This window comes from Vulpes vulpes, chromosome X (genome assembly GCF_048418805.1).
Source record: "Vulpes vulpes isolate BD-2025 chromosome X, VulVul3, whole genome shotgun sequence".
NCBI classification, from domain to species: domain Eukaryota; kingdom Metazoa; phylum Chordata; class Mammalia; order Carnivora; family Canidae; genus Vulpes; species Vulpes vulpes.
This window is the reverse complement of record NC_132796.1, coordinates 43,747,375-43,763,214: the sequence shown is the minus strand read 5'-3', so window position 1 is coordinate 43,763,214 and position 15,840 is coordinate 43,747,375. Positions and strand designations below refer to the sequence as shown.

General features: G+C 36.8%; 1 protein-coding gene across 5 annotated transcripts in view; it reads left to right on the top strand.

The window, feature by feature from the left end:
* WNK3 (WNK lysine deficient protein kinase 3) overlaps positions 1–15,840 on the top strand; it is a 149,429-nt gene that overhangs the window by 84,584 nt on the left and 49,005 nt on the right. For all 5 annotated transcript variants that reach the window (XM_072743385.1, XM_072743384.1, XM_025988896.2 and 2 more), the window contains exon 11: positions 12,454–12,518. In XM_072743385.1, the coding sequence (XP_072599486.1) occupies positions 12,454–12,518 (65 nt within the window). The remainder of the gene's footprint in view (positions 1–12,453; positions 12,519–15,840) is intronic.

The window sequence follows — 15,840 nt, the reverse complement described above, 5'->3', positions numbered from 1 at the left end:
AAATTGGCAATATAGGAAAGAGAAAGGAGAATTACTGGAGTGATGTTCTTGAGAAGGTGAGAGGAGATGAAGTTTAGTTTCTAAATAGAGGGGTTGGCCTTAGCATAGTAGCCCAGACAGGTTGCCCCTAATAGTATGGGTGAAGGCAGAGAGTGTGGGCACAAATGATAATAGGTGAGTAGATGTGGTAGTGGGAGCTTATGGCAATTCTTTTCTTGTTTCTTTTTTATTTTCTCGGTGAAATAGAAGCATGGTCATCGTCAGACCATGAATTTGAGGGAGGGAGTATGTGTTAAAAGTTTGAGGCGAGAGGAGAAGGTATAAATTAGTTTTCTAAGAGAATGATAAAATAAATGGTAGTAAGACTGCCAGGCAGCATTAAATACCTACTTCAAGTTAATTGTCAGAAAGACTTTATTGAGTTTGGTGCTTCTCTTTTTCTTTCTTTCTTTCTTTTTTTTTTTTTTTTTTTGCTTCTCTTTTTCTAAGCTTTGGTGTTTCTCAGGGGTTTGGTGATTCCTGGTTTTCTGGTTCAGATCCTGTTTGAGTTTTTGGGCAACCTTCATTGCTGCTTACGTTGTAGCACAAGAGAGGTTTGGGTTGGGTAGAATTGCCTGGTTGTTCCCCCATTACCTTCCCATTTAATCATCCAGATGAATTCCCCAAAGCCACTTCATGTTTTAGCATCCACTGTGAGTAGGTTTGGTGCTTCCCAAATAAATCCTAACTTTGTAGTAGTATTCTCCACGTATGTGTTTGAAGCTTTGGTTTCCATAGATTTTGTTTTCCTGTGGATGTGATCTATTGTTTTCTGTTCCTTTGGAGATTGCCCACTATTTATGATCTGTGGATGGCACTCTTTTTCTATTTTTCTGGGATGTTATGACTTTATTCTAGTTTAAAAAAAATCTTGTGGAGGTGGGGCAAGATGTTGGAAGAGTAGGATCCCCAAGTCACCTGTCCCCACCAACTTATCTAAATAACTTCCAAATAATCCTGAAAACCTAATAATTCGGCCTGAGATTTAAAGAGAGAACAGCTGGAATTCCACAGTGAGAACAGTTTGCGCTTCTAACAAGGTAGGAAGACAGGAAAAAAAAAAAAAGCATTCAAGACGGAGGAGCCCTCGCGAGGAGCCTGGCTAAGGCCGGGCAGCGAGAGCCTCCAGGGCATGAAAGCCCAGTCCGGGAGAAGCAGAAACTTTATCGATCTTCCTGGAGGGAAAGGCTTGCAGGCAACTCGGGCAGGATCCCAGGAGGGGCAGTGGAGCCTCCAGGTTCCTGGGGTCACTAACAGAGGAAGTGTGCCCCAGGGGAGAGCGCACCACACACCTCGGGTGGAGCTCCCTAAAGGGCTGGAGTGCATGCCCCACGGGCCCTCGGGAGCAGCTCAGGCGGCAGCTCCCCACGGAGGGGGCTGCACGGCCCTCGGGAGGGAGATTCCAGCAGCGCAGGACATGGAACCCAAGGCGCTGGGGACACAGCCCAGGATCCGGTGCTCCCCTTGGGAGAGGAGGAGGCCAGGAAGACACAGTACAGCGAGGATGCTCCTACTGCCAGGCAGTCCCGAGCTGTGCAGATCAGCGCCCCTGGCCCCCGGAGCATCCAGGCCCCTGTGGACTGGGAGACTGTGGTAGTTACTGCTGGAGCTGACTCCAGGGCTGTAGAGCTGTCGTTGCCACTGTTGTTGTTCCTCCTGGTGTCCCCTTGTGCCTGGGACTGAGCAGGGCCACCAAGGAGCAGGGGCCTCACAGGATAAACAACTCCCACTGAGCTGTGCAACTGGAAGGGGGTGGGGCAGCTCCCCCAGGTACACATACCTGAGAATCAGCACAGCAGTTCCCTCCCCCAGAAGACCTCTGGAAGGACAGGGGAAGAGCAACTTCTTGACCAAGCAGCACTGGAAAGCTCCAGGGGAAGTCGAGGTGCTTACAGTATATAGAATCAGAGGATACTCCTCCCTGTTTTTTGTTTTTTGTTTGTTTTCCACTTTTTTTCTTTCTTTTTCCTTCCTTTTTCCAGTGCAACTTGCTTTTAGCCACTCTGCACTGAGCAAAATGACTAGAAGAAAGAACTCACCATAAAAGAAAGAATCAGAAACTGTACTCTCTGCCACAGAGTTACAGAATTTGGATTAAAATTCCATGTCAGAAAGCCAATTCAGAAGCACAATTATAAAGCTACTGGTGGCTCTGAAAAAAGCATAAAGGATTCAAGAGACTTCATGACTGGAGAATTTAGATCTAATCAGGCCAAAATTAAAAATCAATTAAATGAGATGAAATCCAAACTGGAGGTCCTAACGATGAGGGTTAATGAGGCAGAAGAAAGAATGAGTGACCTAGAAGACAAGTTGATGGCAAGGAAGGAAGCTGAGGAAAAAAGAGAAAAACAATGAAAAGACCACGAGGAAAGGTTAAGGGAAATAAATGACAGCCTCAGAAGGAAAAATCTACATTTAATTGGGGTTCCAGAAGGCGCCGAAAGGACAGAGGCCCAGAAGGCATATTTGAACAAATCATAGCTGAGAACTTCCCTAACTTGGGGAGGGAAACAGGCATTCAGATCCAGGGGATAGAGAGATCCCCCCTAAAATCAATAAAAACCATTCAACACCCCAACATTTAATAGTGAAACTTGCAGATTCCAAAGATAAAGAGAAGATCCTTAAAGCAGCAAGAGACAAGAAATCCCTAACCTTTATGGGGAGAAGTATTAGGATAACAGCAGACTCTACACAGAAACCTGGCAGGCCAGAAAGGGCTGGCACAATATATATAGGGTCCTAAATGAGAAGAACCTGCAGCCAAGAATACTCTATCCAGCAAGGCTGTCATTCAGATTAAAAGGAGAGATAAAGAGCTTCCAAGATAGGCAGAAACTGAAAGAATATGTGACCACCAAACCAGCTCTGCAAGAAATATTAAGGAGGACCCTGTAAAAGAAAGAGGGAGTCCAAGGAAACAATCCACAAAAACAGGGACTGAATAGGTATTATGATGACACTAAATTCCTATCTTTCAATAGTAACTCTGAATGTGAATGGGCTTAATGATCCCATCAAAAGGAGCAGGGTGTCAGACTGGATAAAAAAGCAAGACCCATCTATTTGCTATCTACAAGAGACTCATTTTAGACATAAGGACACCTACAGCCTGAAAATGAAAGGTTGAAGAACCATTTACCATTCAAATGGTCCTCAAAAGAAAGCAGAGGTAGCCATCCTCATATCAGATAAACTAAAGTTTATCCCAAAGACTGTAATAAGAGATGAAGAGGGACACTATATCATACTTAAAGGATCTATCCAACATGAGGACCTAACAATCATGAATCTTTATGTCCCTAACGTGGGAGCTGCCACATATATCAATCAATTAATAACCAAAGTTAAGACATACTTAGATAATAATACACTTATACTGGGAGACTTGAACACGGCACTTTCTGTATTTGACAGATCTTCTAAGTACAACATCTCCAAAGAAACGAGCTTTCAGTGATACACTGGACCAGATGGATCTCACAGTTATTTACAGAACTTTACATCCAAACGCAACTGAATACACATTCTTCTCAAGTGCGCATGGAACTTTCTCCAGAATCGACCACATACTGGGTCACAAATCAGGTTTTAACCAATACCAAAAGATTGGGATCATCCCCTGCATATTTTCAGACCATAATGCTTTGAAACTAGAACTCAATCAGAAGAAGAAATTTGGAAGACATTCAAACATGTGGAGGTTAAAGAGCATCCTGCTAAAAGATGAAAGGGTCAACCAGGAAATTAGGGAAGAATTAAAAAGATTCATGGAAACTAATGAGAATGAAGATACAACAGTTCAAAATCTTTGGGATACAGCAAAAGCAGTCCTGAGGGGAAAATACATCGCAATATAAGCATCCATCCAAAAACTGGAAAGAACTCAAATACAAAAGCTAACCTTGCACCTAAAGGAGCTGGAGAAAGAACAGCAAATAAGACCTACACCCAGCAGAAGAAGAGTTAATTAAGATTTGAGCAGAACTCAAAGAAATAGAGACCAGAAGAACTGTGGAACAGATCAACAAAACCAGGAGTTGGTTCTTTGAAAGAATTAATAAGATAGATAAACCATTAGCCAGCCTTATTAAAAACAAAAGAGAAAAGACTCAAATTAGTAAAATCGTAAATGAAAAAGGAGAGATCACTACCAATACCAAGGAAATATAAACGATCTTAAAAACTTATTCTGAGCAGCTTTACATCAATAAATTAGGCAATCTAGAAGAAATGGACACATTTCTGGAAAACCCTAAACTACCAAAACTGGACCAGGAAGAAATAGAAAACCTGAACAGCCCGATCGATAACCAGGGAGGAAATTGAAGCAGTCATCAAAACCTCCCAAGATGCAAAAGTCCAGGGCCAGATGGCTTCCCAGGGGAATTCTATCAACCATTTGTAGAAGAAACAATACCTATTCTACTAAAGCTGTTCGGAAAGATATAAAGAGATGGAATACTTCCAAACTTATAGACCAATATCCCCGATGAACACAGATGCAAAAATTCTCAACAAGATACTAGCCAATAGGATCCCATAGTATATCAAGAAGATTATTCACCATGAGCAAGTGGGATTTATCCCTCGGATACAAGGCTGGTTCAACGCTCGTAAAACAATCAATGTAATAGATCATATCAACAGGAGAAAAAACATTCACCATATGATCCTCTCAATAGATGCAGAGAAAGCATTTGACAAAAGACAGCATCCATTCCTGATCAAAACTCTTCAGAGTGTAGGGATAGAGGGAACATTCCTCAGCATCTTAAAAGCCATCTATGAAAAGCCCACAACCAATATCATTATCAATGGGGGAAACACTGGGTGCCTTTCCCTAAGATCAGGATAGGGATGTCCACTCTCACCACTGCTATTCAACATAGTACCAGAAGTCCTAGCCTCAGCAATCAGGCAACAGAAAGAAATAAAAGACATTCAAATTGCCCTGAAGTTTTAATATTACCAGTTATCTCAGCTCTCAGAAACGAAACCTTTAAGGTTTTTCAGAAATTTTTCTATACATACACATATACAGAACATTGTTTTAGTATTATTTTATCAGAATTGGATCATATCAGTTTCTAAAAAGATTTCTTCTTGCTATTCAAGTATAGAAGGCACATATACATTAAAGTACCATAATCTTAAATATACAGCTTACTGAATTTTCACATATGTATTCCTCCATTAAGTGCAAATGAAGATAGAGAATATTTTTATGCTCCTAGAAGTTTCACTGAGATCCACCCATATTGTTGCATGTATAGGTAGTTTATTTTTTTGTAAAAAAAAAAAATGAGATGTTCTATTTTAGAATATGCCACAGTTCAGTTATCAGTTCTCCTGTATACATACATTGAGATTGGTTCTGGTTTTTGACTCTTAGGAATAAAGCTGCTGTTAATGTTCCCATATGTTTTATTGATGGACACATGCACTGATTTCTCTTGTGTGTATATATGTAAGAGTGGGATTGCTGGGTCACAGGGAAAAGGTATATTTAACTATACTAAGTAATTTTACACAGTTTTCCAAGTTGTTGTGTCAAAATACATTCCTACCAGCAATGCATGAGTGTTCTAGTTTCTTTACATCTTTATCAACATTTAACATGACCTGTATTTTAAATTGTAGCCATTCTGGTGAACGTGATGTAATATATATTGTGGTCTTAACTTGCGTTTCTCTGATAAGTAACAAAGTTGTGCATCTTTTCAGGTAATTCTTAGAGATTCAAATATCTTCTTTTGTGAAGTGCTTCATCAGGGTTTTTTTGGGGGTGATTGTTTTTCTCTTTAGTCTGCTTTAATGTCAAACATTTCTTCAGCCTTTCTTTGTTTTATTGACAGTGTTGATAAGCACAGGCCTTTTTTTTTTGTAGAATATCCCTCAGTTCGTATTTGTTTGAACTTTTCTCATGACTTGATTCCATGGATTTTTGTAAGGAATACCATGTAAGTGACATTCTGTTCTGCTCAGGGCATACTAACTTTTATTACTTGTTTCAAGTAGGGCCTACCAATCTTTTCCACTATAAATTGCCATTTTTACCTTTATAATTTATGAATTATTTGTAGGTAGCTGTCTGAGACTGTAAATATCCCTTTCATCAAAACTTTCATCCACCAGTGTATCTATTGATGATATTCTAATTTCATCATTCCTCTTTATGTTTATTATTAGTTGGCTTTAATTACTTAATTACTTAATTAATTTATTTATTAGGTGTGGACTCATAGGGCCTTCTATTATTTAATAGGCTGTGATATAATGTTATCATTATTTATTTTGATGGTTAAAGTACCCCAGACTTGGTTAATCGCCACACATTCAGGGTAGATTTTGTGTCATTTTAACATGTCCCTATTATTCTTTGAGTACTTCTTTATTTTCTGGCACAGCATGATGTTTCATGCTCATTTTGTACTTTCCCTGCCCCATCAATGGAATTGGTCATTTCTCCCTGGAGCCCTAACTAGTGGCAATATAATTTAGAAACCAAAATATGGATGTTAGGTGTGTTTGCTGCTACTTGCGGGTTATAGTTACCAGAGTTCTCAGCAGACAGACCAGAATATGTGTGTGTGTGTGTGTGCACATGTGCGCGTATTTCATATTTTCAGCCCACCTTGCTTTTGACTTTGTGTTCTTGGAAAGAATGTTTGTTTTTGTTTGTCTTTCCTATATTTCTTCATTTTACACCCAATATCTCTACTTGATTATATAGAATGGGCATTTTAAATTCAGTATGTCCAAAATAAAACACTTTCTTTCGCAGTCCCCTCCACCACTGCCCCAGGGGTCTTCCTTCCTTGGTTGTCCCCTTCTCAGCAAATGGAAACTCAAGCCATATATCTATGCACATCTTTTATTATCTTTTTTTCATATCTCCCTTCAAATCATCAGAAAGCCTTTTGGTTTTTCCTTTAAAATATATCTACAACCTGACTACTCACCACCTCCATCATTATTGTGATGGTCTAATCTCTCTTACTTGAATGATTAGAGTAGCCACCTAATTGTTGTTCTTCCTGCTTTTGCTCCTTTATAACCCTTTTCTCATTCTAAGAAGCAGAGTGATTGTTTTAAAATGCAAAGGTCTGCCTTTAGCTCAGGTCATGATTCTGGGATTCTGGGATCCTGGGATCAAGTCCACATCAGGCTCCCTGCTCAACAGGGAGTCTGCTTTTCCCTTTACCCCTTCCGCATGATCCTGGGCTCCCTGCTCAGGGGGGAGTCTGCTTGTCTCTCTGCCCCTCTCCTCTCTTGTGTGCTCTCTCTCTCTCTGAAATAAATAAATAAAAAATCTTTATAAATAAATTTTAAAAATCTTTAAAAAAATAAATAAAATAAAATGCATATTAGGGGCACTGTCAGTTAAGCTTTGGTTTCTTGGTATAGGCTCACGTCATGGTCTCAGGGTTGTGAGATCCAGCCCGTATGGTATCAGGCTCTGCACTTGGTACAGATTCTGCTTGAGACTCTCTCTCCCTCTACCCTACTGTTAGGCTTTCTCACTGCTTCCAAAACAAAACAAAACAAAACAAAACAAAAAACAAAACAACAACAAAAAAAAAAACCAAAAACCAAAACAGGATTAGTTGCTCTCTCCAAATAGCTGTAGAAAGCTTGGAGGGCTGTACCAAGAGCAGCGTCTGATCAATTTGATGGTTGGTACAGACCCTTGATAACCGAACTGGGGACAGATAATAGGGGCAAAGTATAAAATATAAGTTGACTTTCAGTTCCCTTTCATGAGGTACTTCCTTGGAAGACTGTGGAGTAAAGCCCACATAATTTTTTTTATTTTATCTAGTTCTACTTGCCTTATAATTAATGAATCTTCCTCTTAGTTTCTGTCACTCTTATCTGTTGATCTTTGTGGTGCTGATATGTTTTCATCTTTTTTTCCTTGCCTGTTTAATAGCTTGGGTGTCATTATGTGAGTTTATCCATGGAACTGTGCTGTGGATCAGTTATTTCTTAGAGTAAATTTCATTGTTCAGAATCTTGGGTTGGCCAGGTATTGGCCTTAGATAAGCAATGACTTTATAGATGAATAACTTTATAAAGATATGGAAGTTGATATATACAATGATAATTTTTAAAAATAAGAATTTCACTGTTAAACAGCTATCTATATACATCATACATGTAGTTTTGAGCAGTTTGCATCTTTAGTTAGACCTGAGTTTGAATAACGTTTCTAAATTATTTACTATATGATTTGAGGAACGTTACTTAATTTATTTTAGCTCTGATTCTTTTCATTTGTAAAATGACATTTTAAAATGCCTGTCTTGCATTTGTAACTTATTTTGAAATGTAAAAAGTTAGATGGATTGATGGATATACATGTGATATGCAATTATATTAAAGTGCTGTAGACTGTAAGTGGTAGATATATAGGTTTTTACTGAACGAATATTCAACTTTTCTGTATGTGGATAATTTTCATCTTGTCAGAAAAAAAAATGCCTACCTTGCAGGCTTATTAGGATTAGATGAGATATATGTAAGAAGTGCCTGACATGTAGTAAGTGCTTAATAAATGGTGGTTGATAAAAAAAGCACATCATAGGAAGACATGGTTTGTAGTGTTGTGAATACAATAAGGCAGTTTATGAAATGTTTAAATGTTTCTTGTTTTTTGTTTCCTTTTTCTTTCTTACCTCCTCTTCTCCTTCCCTTGAGATTATAAACTGCATCCAGGGCTAAGAATCACTGGTGGGAGGAGGACAAGTAATGATGAAGTTAAATAAAGGAGAAAGAGGGTTAGGAACCAACAAAAACTAACAGAAAAGCCTCTGTGGTGTGCACATCCTCAATACTCTTCAGAATCATTTATCTGTTCATTAATTTCCACTTAGTGACTCAATTTTTGCTTCCATCACAGCTTCAGTTTGCTCATTTGTAAAATGAAGATAGCAATGCCTACTGCTCAGAGTTGTTATAGGGTTAAATTTAGTTAAATAATGTATATGAAATGCTTAGCTTAAACGAATGCTTAATAGTGATCGGTTTGTTGCTATAATAAAAATAAAAACTAATAAAAATGAGAATATTATAATAATGAAAGACTATTATTGAGCATCTATTCCTATTTCAGCTGTTGGTTAGGCACTGGCAATATTGTGATAAATTTTACAGCTTCCTCAAATGGCTCACAGCCTCATGGGTGAGAAAGATCTAAAAACAAATATAAGAGAGTGTTTTAAATGTCCAAATGGAGAGGAGGGGATCGTCTGGCCCATGGAATCCAAGCCTAATTTTGCTTCTCATTTTGGCCTTGTCCTCATTTTGCATGTGTGCAGATGTACTTCACTATTATCAAACTTTGCTAGCAAGTTACTAAGGTCTCAGGCATCCAGATTATCAAGGTCTCATTAGGAAAGGGGATTGGTGCCTGTCTTTCATTCCGACTTTAAGGTGGGGAGTAGTTGAGAAATAAGCACAAAGTATCATTTCCTGCCTTCTCTTTTCCCTTCCAACCTAGTCAACCCCTCCTGAGGTTTTTTCCTGGACAAATTAGCTTCTAATTTGTAGGTTAGATAATTAGCTTTTTAACATAATCACTATTTAAACACGAAAACAAGTATTTTGGCAATGAGATTTCTTTTATTCATACACACAAGATTCAACAAAATGTATCCAACTTAACAAATGGTTGTATTAAAGAAAGTTTAAAAGAATTATATTGAGTCCCAGCGAGATGGAACATATGGAACATATATATTATATGGAACATATATATCAAAGTGTAATACTTTATATGGAACGTATATATCAAAGTGTACCACTTACTACTGTAAGTGGTAGATATATAGGTTTTCTGACATGGTGTCCTGGTGCATAAATCTGGAGGTAAAGCCTATGGATTAAGTAAAGAGAAACAAGACATGGTTACTATGATAATAATTTGGAATGATATTTTATAACCACTTATAATTATAAACAGGATTATTAATGCTATTTTGTGTCCTCAGAATCATGGCTAATAGTTGGTTCATCTGTCTTTTTTATGTGAAAGCTTCAAATCAAGTTCTCTCATAATATTTTGAGGAGTTTCAAAACTAATATTTACAAATGGATGCTGGGCTATTTTTATACATGTCTTTCAGATTTAATGAAATTTTCCCTTTTTACTTTTGTTTAAAATGACTATAATGTTGTGCATTGAAATAATGGGGACCTGCCCTGTAATTGCCAGATTTGAGGGTTGATAAATCTGTACAAAGTTGAATTTATCTTTCTTCTTATTATCAAAGAAAGATGAATACATAGGTAAGCTTATTTAACACCTTGTCATATATTCTTCCAGACCATTTTATATGCTTATACATATATGTAATTTTAATGTAACCATACTATACATACTCTTTTATAATTTTTTTTCACCTATAGTGTTAACTTATGTCTTTTAATACATTTTTAAGGAGCTACATAATATCCTTTCTATGAATATACCATTATTTATTTAATGGAACAAGTACGGGTAAGTAATTTTCCTGCCTTTACTTGGCCTTCATAATTCCAGTATTAAACGGCCACACGATAGTGCAATAAATATTCATATTTACCTAACTTATTCCCTATTCCTGAACAACTAACTTGCAGCAGTTTTTATTATGTATAATACCACAATCAAAACACAGAGACATCTACCATTTATTGAGTATTTACTATGAAGTGAACTTTATACTATGTACTTTTTTCTACCTATGTATTATTTCCTTAGGCTTTATGTCCAGGATCTCAGGGTTGTAGGTTCAAGCCCTGCATTGGGGTCTGCACTGGGCATGGAGCCTACTTACAAAAAAGAAAAGAAAAAGAATGTCCTTCAATTTGAGTTTGTTTGAAGTTTCCTTTTTTTCAGATTCAGATCATGCATTTTTGTCAGGAATACCATATAAGCGATGATGTGTTCTTTGCACATCATACCATATTATGAGGCATGTGATATCAGTTTGTCCCATTATTGCTGAGGTTAAGTTTAATTCTTTGGTTAAGGTGAGGCCTGCTATATATAGTGTTCTACTATAAAGTAACCTTTTTTTTTTTTGCTTTTGTAATTAATAAGTAATCTGTGGGGATATATTCTTAAACTATGTAAATTTTACCCACTAGTTTTATCATTAATGATGATTTTCTGATTTCATCATTTCTTATATTTATTAGTTGGCTTTGTGCTGTAGAAACTTTGTATTGGTATGAACTTATGTATTCTCATCCTATCAAATGGGTTATATTGTTACTATCATTATCTTGATGCCCAAATTGTCCAATATTTGAGCAGTAGGAACCCCTTCAGTCTGGCTCCTGTATAATTTTGATATATTCCCATCATTCTTTGAGCAGTTCTTTACTTTTTGACATAACAAGATGATCCAGCCTCATCTTGTACTTTCTTTGCCCTAATGTTGGAATCAGCCATTTCTCTAGGAAACCTTCATCCCTTATAGTTTAGAAAACAAGATATGAGCTAAGGTATGTTTTATAGAGTACCCAATGTGGTTTTGCTGGCTTTTCTGGAACCTGTTGTAATGAAGGCTTCTTGTATATAGGAGTTCTGTTCATAGATTGGACAGGACTGAGGAGGAGTTGAAATAGTCCAGGAAGATGAAGGGACATAAGTAGAGTCATAGTATATAGAAGAACCCAACTCATTCAAAGGAGCTACAGTTCAGTGTGGCTTCAAGTAAAGGAGTCTGAGAATGAGGCAGGTACCAGTTCATGGAAGACTTTGCCATCCAAAGGAAATTAACTTTATAGATGAGGAACCATCATAGAGGGTTTAAACTAGGTAGGAAAGAGATCAATTTTGGTAGATATGCATTTTAAGTACGTTCTGCTGTCACCAATGAGAGTATGTAGGATGGGTTATATAAATGTTTAAAATTGTTTTCCAACATGGTTGACATTTTCCTTCTTAGAGGACCAGTATTACAACTACTATTACTAATGCCTCAAAAAAGATAGTTGTCAGTAGTTTAGTGGAAAGAGAGCAAGAAAGAGCCAGAGCACAAAGTAAGTTAAAGCTTGAGTCATTTTATTTATCTTTTTGTGAAATGGCAACTCTTCCTTTTAGTACTGGTTTTACAGTCAGGACAGGAAACTGAATGTCCATATTCTCCATTGAAAAATAACACAAACCAAAGTATGTATATAAGATAGTGCTATCTTTTCAAATGAAAAATATTGATGAATATAAATACTGGTATATTTTATTTTTCTTTATGTTTGGTAATAACAGCAAACATTCAGTAATGTAGACATTCTACCTAGTTTGTGAGATAACCAAAATATGGAATGTAGCAACCATGTTTTTGGAAATAATTGCAGATTGCATTTTTAGCTTGAAGTTTACTATTATAACAAGTTTTATCTCTGTACTATTTACAGCCTGTATCCCAGGCCATTGGAATTGAACAACAAGCAGCTTTTCTAAAACCGGATTTAGTTAGAAGGTGAGTATTCTCACATTAATACCATGAAAACAACGAGAGTATTTTGAAGTATTTGTACTCAATAGGTGCTTGGTGAATCTTTTTTTTTTTTTAAGATTTTATTTATTTATTCATTCCTTCATTTATTCATTCATGAGAGACACACAGAGAGAGGCAGAGACATAGGCAGAGGGAGAAGCAGGCTCCATGCAGGAAGCCTGATGTGGGATTCGATCCCAGGACTCCGGGATTATGCCTTGAGCCCAAAGGCAGAGGCTCAACCGCTGAGCCACCCAGGCATCCCCTTGGTGAATCTTGATTCTTGATTAGAGAAGCTTCTGTGTTCTTGTATTTGTGTGTATGTTCAATAAAAATAAAAAGTTCTTTTTTTTTACTTTTTTATGTTAATAATGATCATATGGATTGTTAAATTATTCACCATTTTCTTGTTCTCATTATTATAATACTCTATTTTTAAGAAAAGCTTATGAGAGTTAAAGGAAAGAAAGAATAGTGCAATTTAGAGTAAAAGCCCATCTAATTTAAAGAAATAAATTACAACTAGGTATATAACTGTTATTTTTTGGTAGTTGTAAACTAATATTTTTCCCTGTGTTTGTTCAAATTAGATAACTTTTATTGTTCTCTCTTCAAGTTCACTGATTCTTTCCATTGTTCGATTCATTTTGCTATTGTACCCATTTGATGAGTTTTTAATTCTATGATTGTAATTTTTTCCAGTTTTATTGTGAAATAGTGGACATACATCATTGTATACATTTAAGGCATACACCATGATGGTTTAATTTACATATACATTGTGGAGTGATTACCACAAGAGGTTCAACTAACATCCAACTTCTTATATAGATACAGTAAAAGAAAAAGAAAAAAAAGGAAAAAATTTGTCTCCTTGTGGTGAGAACTCACAGGATTTCCTTTCTTAACAATTTTCCTGTATCTCACACAGCAGTGTTAAATATAGCATGTTGTGTATTACATCCTAGTATTTATTTATCTTGTAACTGGATGTTTGTACCTTTTGACCACCATCTTCCAGTTTTCCCTCCCTCCACCCTCTACCTCTGGTAACCACAAGTCTGATCTCTTTTTCTATGAATTTGTGTAGGGTTTTCTTTTTTTTTTTTTTTTTACTTTTTTGTTTTGTTTTTTTTTTACATTCCACTTATGAGATTATACATTATTTGTCTTTCTCTTTGACTTATTTCACTTAGCGTACTGCCTTCAAAGTCCATTGATGATGTTGCAAATGGTAGGATTTCCCTTTTTTATGGCTGAATAATATCCTGCTGTGTGAGTGTATGTGTATATATGCACACACCACAATTTCTTTATTCATTCATCCATCTATGGACAGACAGGTTGTTTCCATGTTCTATGTCTTGGCTCTTGTAAATAATGCTGTTATGAACACAGGGGTGCAGATATCTTTTTGAGTTAGTTTTTTTGGTTTTGAGGATATATTCCCAGAAGTCAAATTGCTGAGTCATATGGTAGTTCTATTTTTAATTTTTTAATGATCCTCCATTCTGTTTTCCAGAGTGGCTGCACCAGTTTACAGTCTGACTAACTGCACAGTAGTTATCTCTTCTCCACATTTTTGCCAGCATTTGCTATCTCAGGGACCTGGGGCCAAGCCCCACGTTGAGCCTGCTTAAGATCCTTTCTCTCTCTCTCTCTCCCTCTGCCCCTCCCCTGCTCATGCTCACTCGCGCTCTCTCTCTCACTCTCTCAAATACATAAATCTTTAACGAAGAAAGAAATGCAACAGATACCTGTATATTGATTTTATATCCTGCAACTTTATTGCATTTCTTTATCTGTTCTAGCAGTTTGTGGTGGAGTTTTTTGGATTTTCTTTTCTTTTTTTAAGATTTTATTTATTTATTCATGAGAAACAGAGACAGAGATAGAGACACAGGCAGAGGGAGAAGCAGGTTCCATGCCGGAGCCTGACGTAGGACTCGATTTCAGGTCTCCAGGATCATGCCCTGGGCCAAAGGTGGCACTAAACTGCTGAGCTACCCAGGCTGCCCGTGGGTTTTCTATATACAGTATCGTGTCTTCTGCAAATAGTGAAAGTTTTAGTTCTTACTACCAATCTGGATGCCTTTTATTTATTTATTTTTGTCTTTGTTGTCTGATTGCTGTGGCTTGATTTCCAGTACTATCTTGAATAAAAGTGAAACAATAGACTTCCTTGACTTGTTGCTGACCTTAGGAGAACGAGAATGTTCTCAGTTCTTCCTCATTAAGTATGATGTTACTTGTGTGTTTTATATAGATGGCCTTTATTATGTTGAGGTATGTTTCCTCTAAACCCATTTCACTGAGAGTTTTAATCATAAATGGATGTTGTACTTTGTCAAATGCTTTTGCCCCATCTATTGAAATGATCACATGGTTCTTATTCATTCTCTTATTGATGTGATGTAATATATTAATAGATTTGCAACTATTAAACCAGCCTTACAATCCAAGAATAAATCCCACTTAATTGTGGTGAATGATTTTTTAATGTATTGTTAGATTTGATTTGCTAGTATTTTGTTGAGGATTTTTGCATCTGTATTCATCAAGGATAAAGGATATTGGCCTGTGGTTCTCTTTTTTCGTGGTATCTTTATCTGATTTTGCAAATTTTCTATTTCTTCCTGCTTCAGTTTTGAGAGTTTATATAATTCCATGGATTTATCCATTTCTTCTAGGTTGTCCAGTTTGTTGTTATATAATTTTTCGTAATATTCTCCAATAATTGTTCATATTTCTGTGATGTCAGTTGTTATTTCTCCTCTCATTTGTGATTTTGTTTATTTGGGTCCTTTCTCTTTCCTTTTCTTTTTTTAAAAAAGATTTTAATTATTTATTTGAGAGAGAACACAAGTGGGAAGAGGGGCAGAGAGAAAGGAAGGAGCAGACCCCTTGCTGAGCAGAAGTTTGATGTGGGCCTTGATCCCAGGTCCTAGGATCATGACTTGAGCTGAAGGCAGGCACTTAACCAACTGAGCCACCCAGGTGCACCTCCTTTCTCTTTTCTTTTTGATGAGTCTGGCTAGAGGTTTGTTTTATTAATTTTTTTCAAAGAAACAACTTCTGGTTTCATTGGTCTGTTCTATTTTTTTAGTTTCTATATCATTTATTTCTGCTCTAATCTTTATTATTTCCTTCCTTCTGCCAGTTTCAGGTTTTGTTTGTGTTTTTTTCTAGCTCCTTTAGGTGCAAGGTCAGGTTGTTTGAGAGTTTTCTTGCTTTTTGAGGTAGGCTTGCATTGCTCTAAACTTCCACATTAGAACAGCTTTTGCTGCATCCCCAAGGTTTTGGA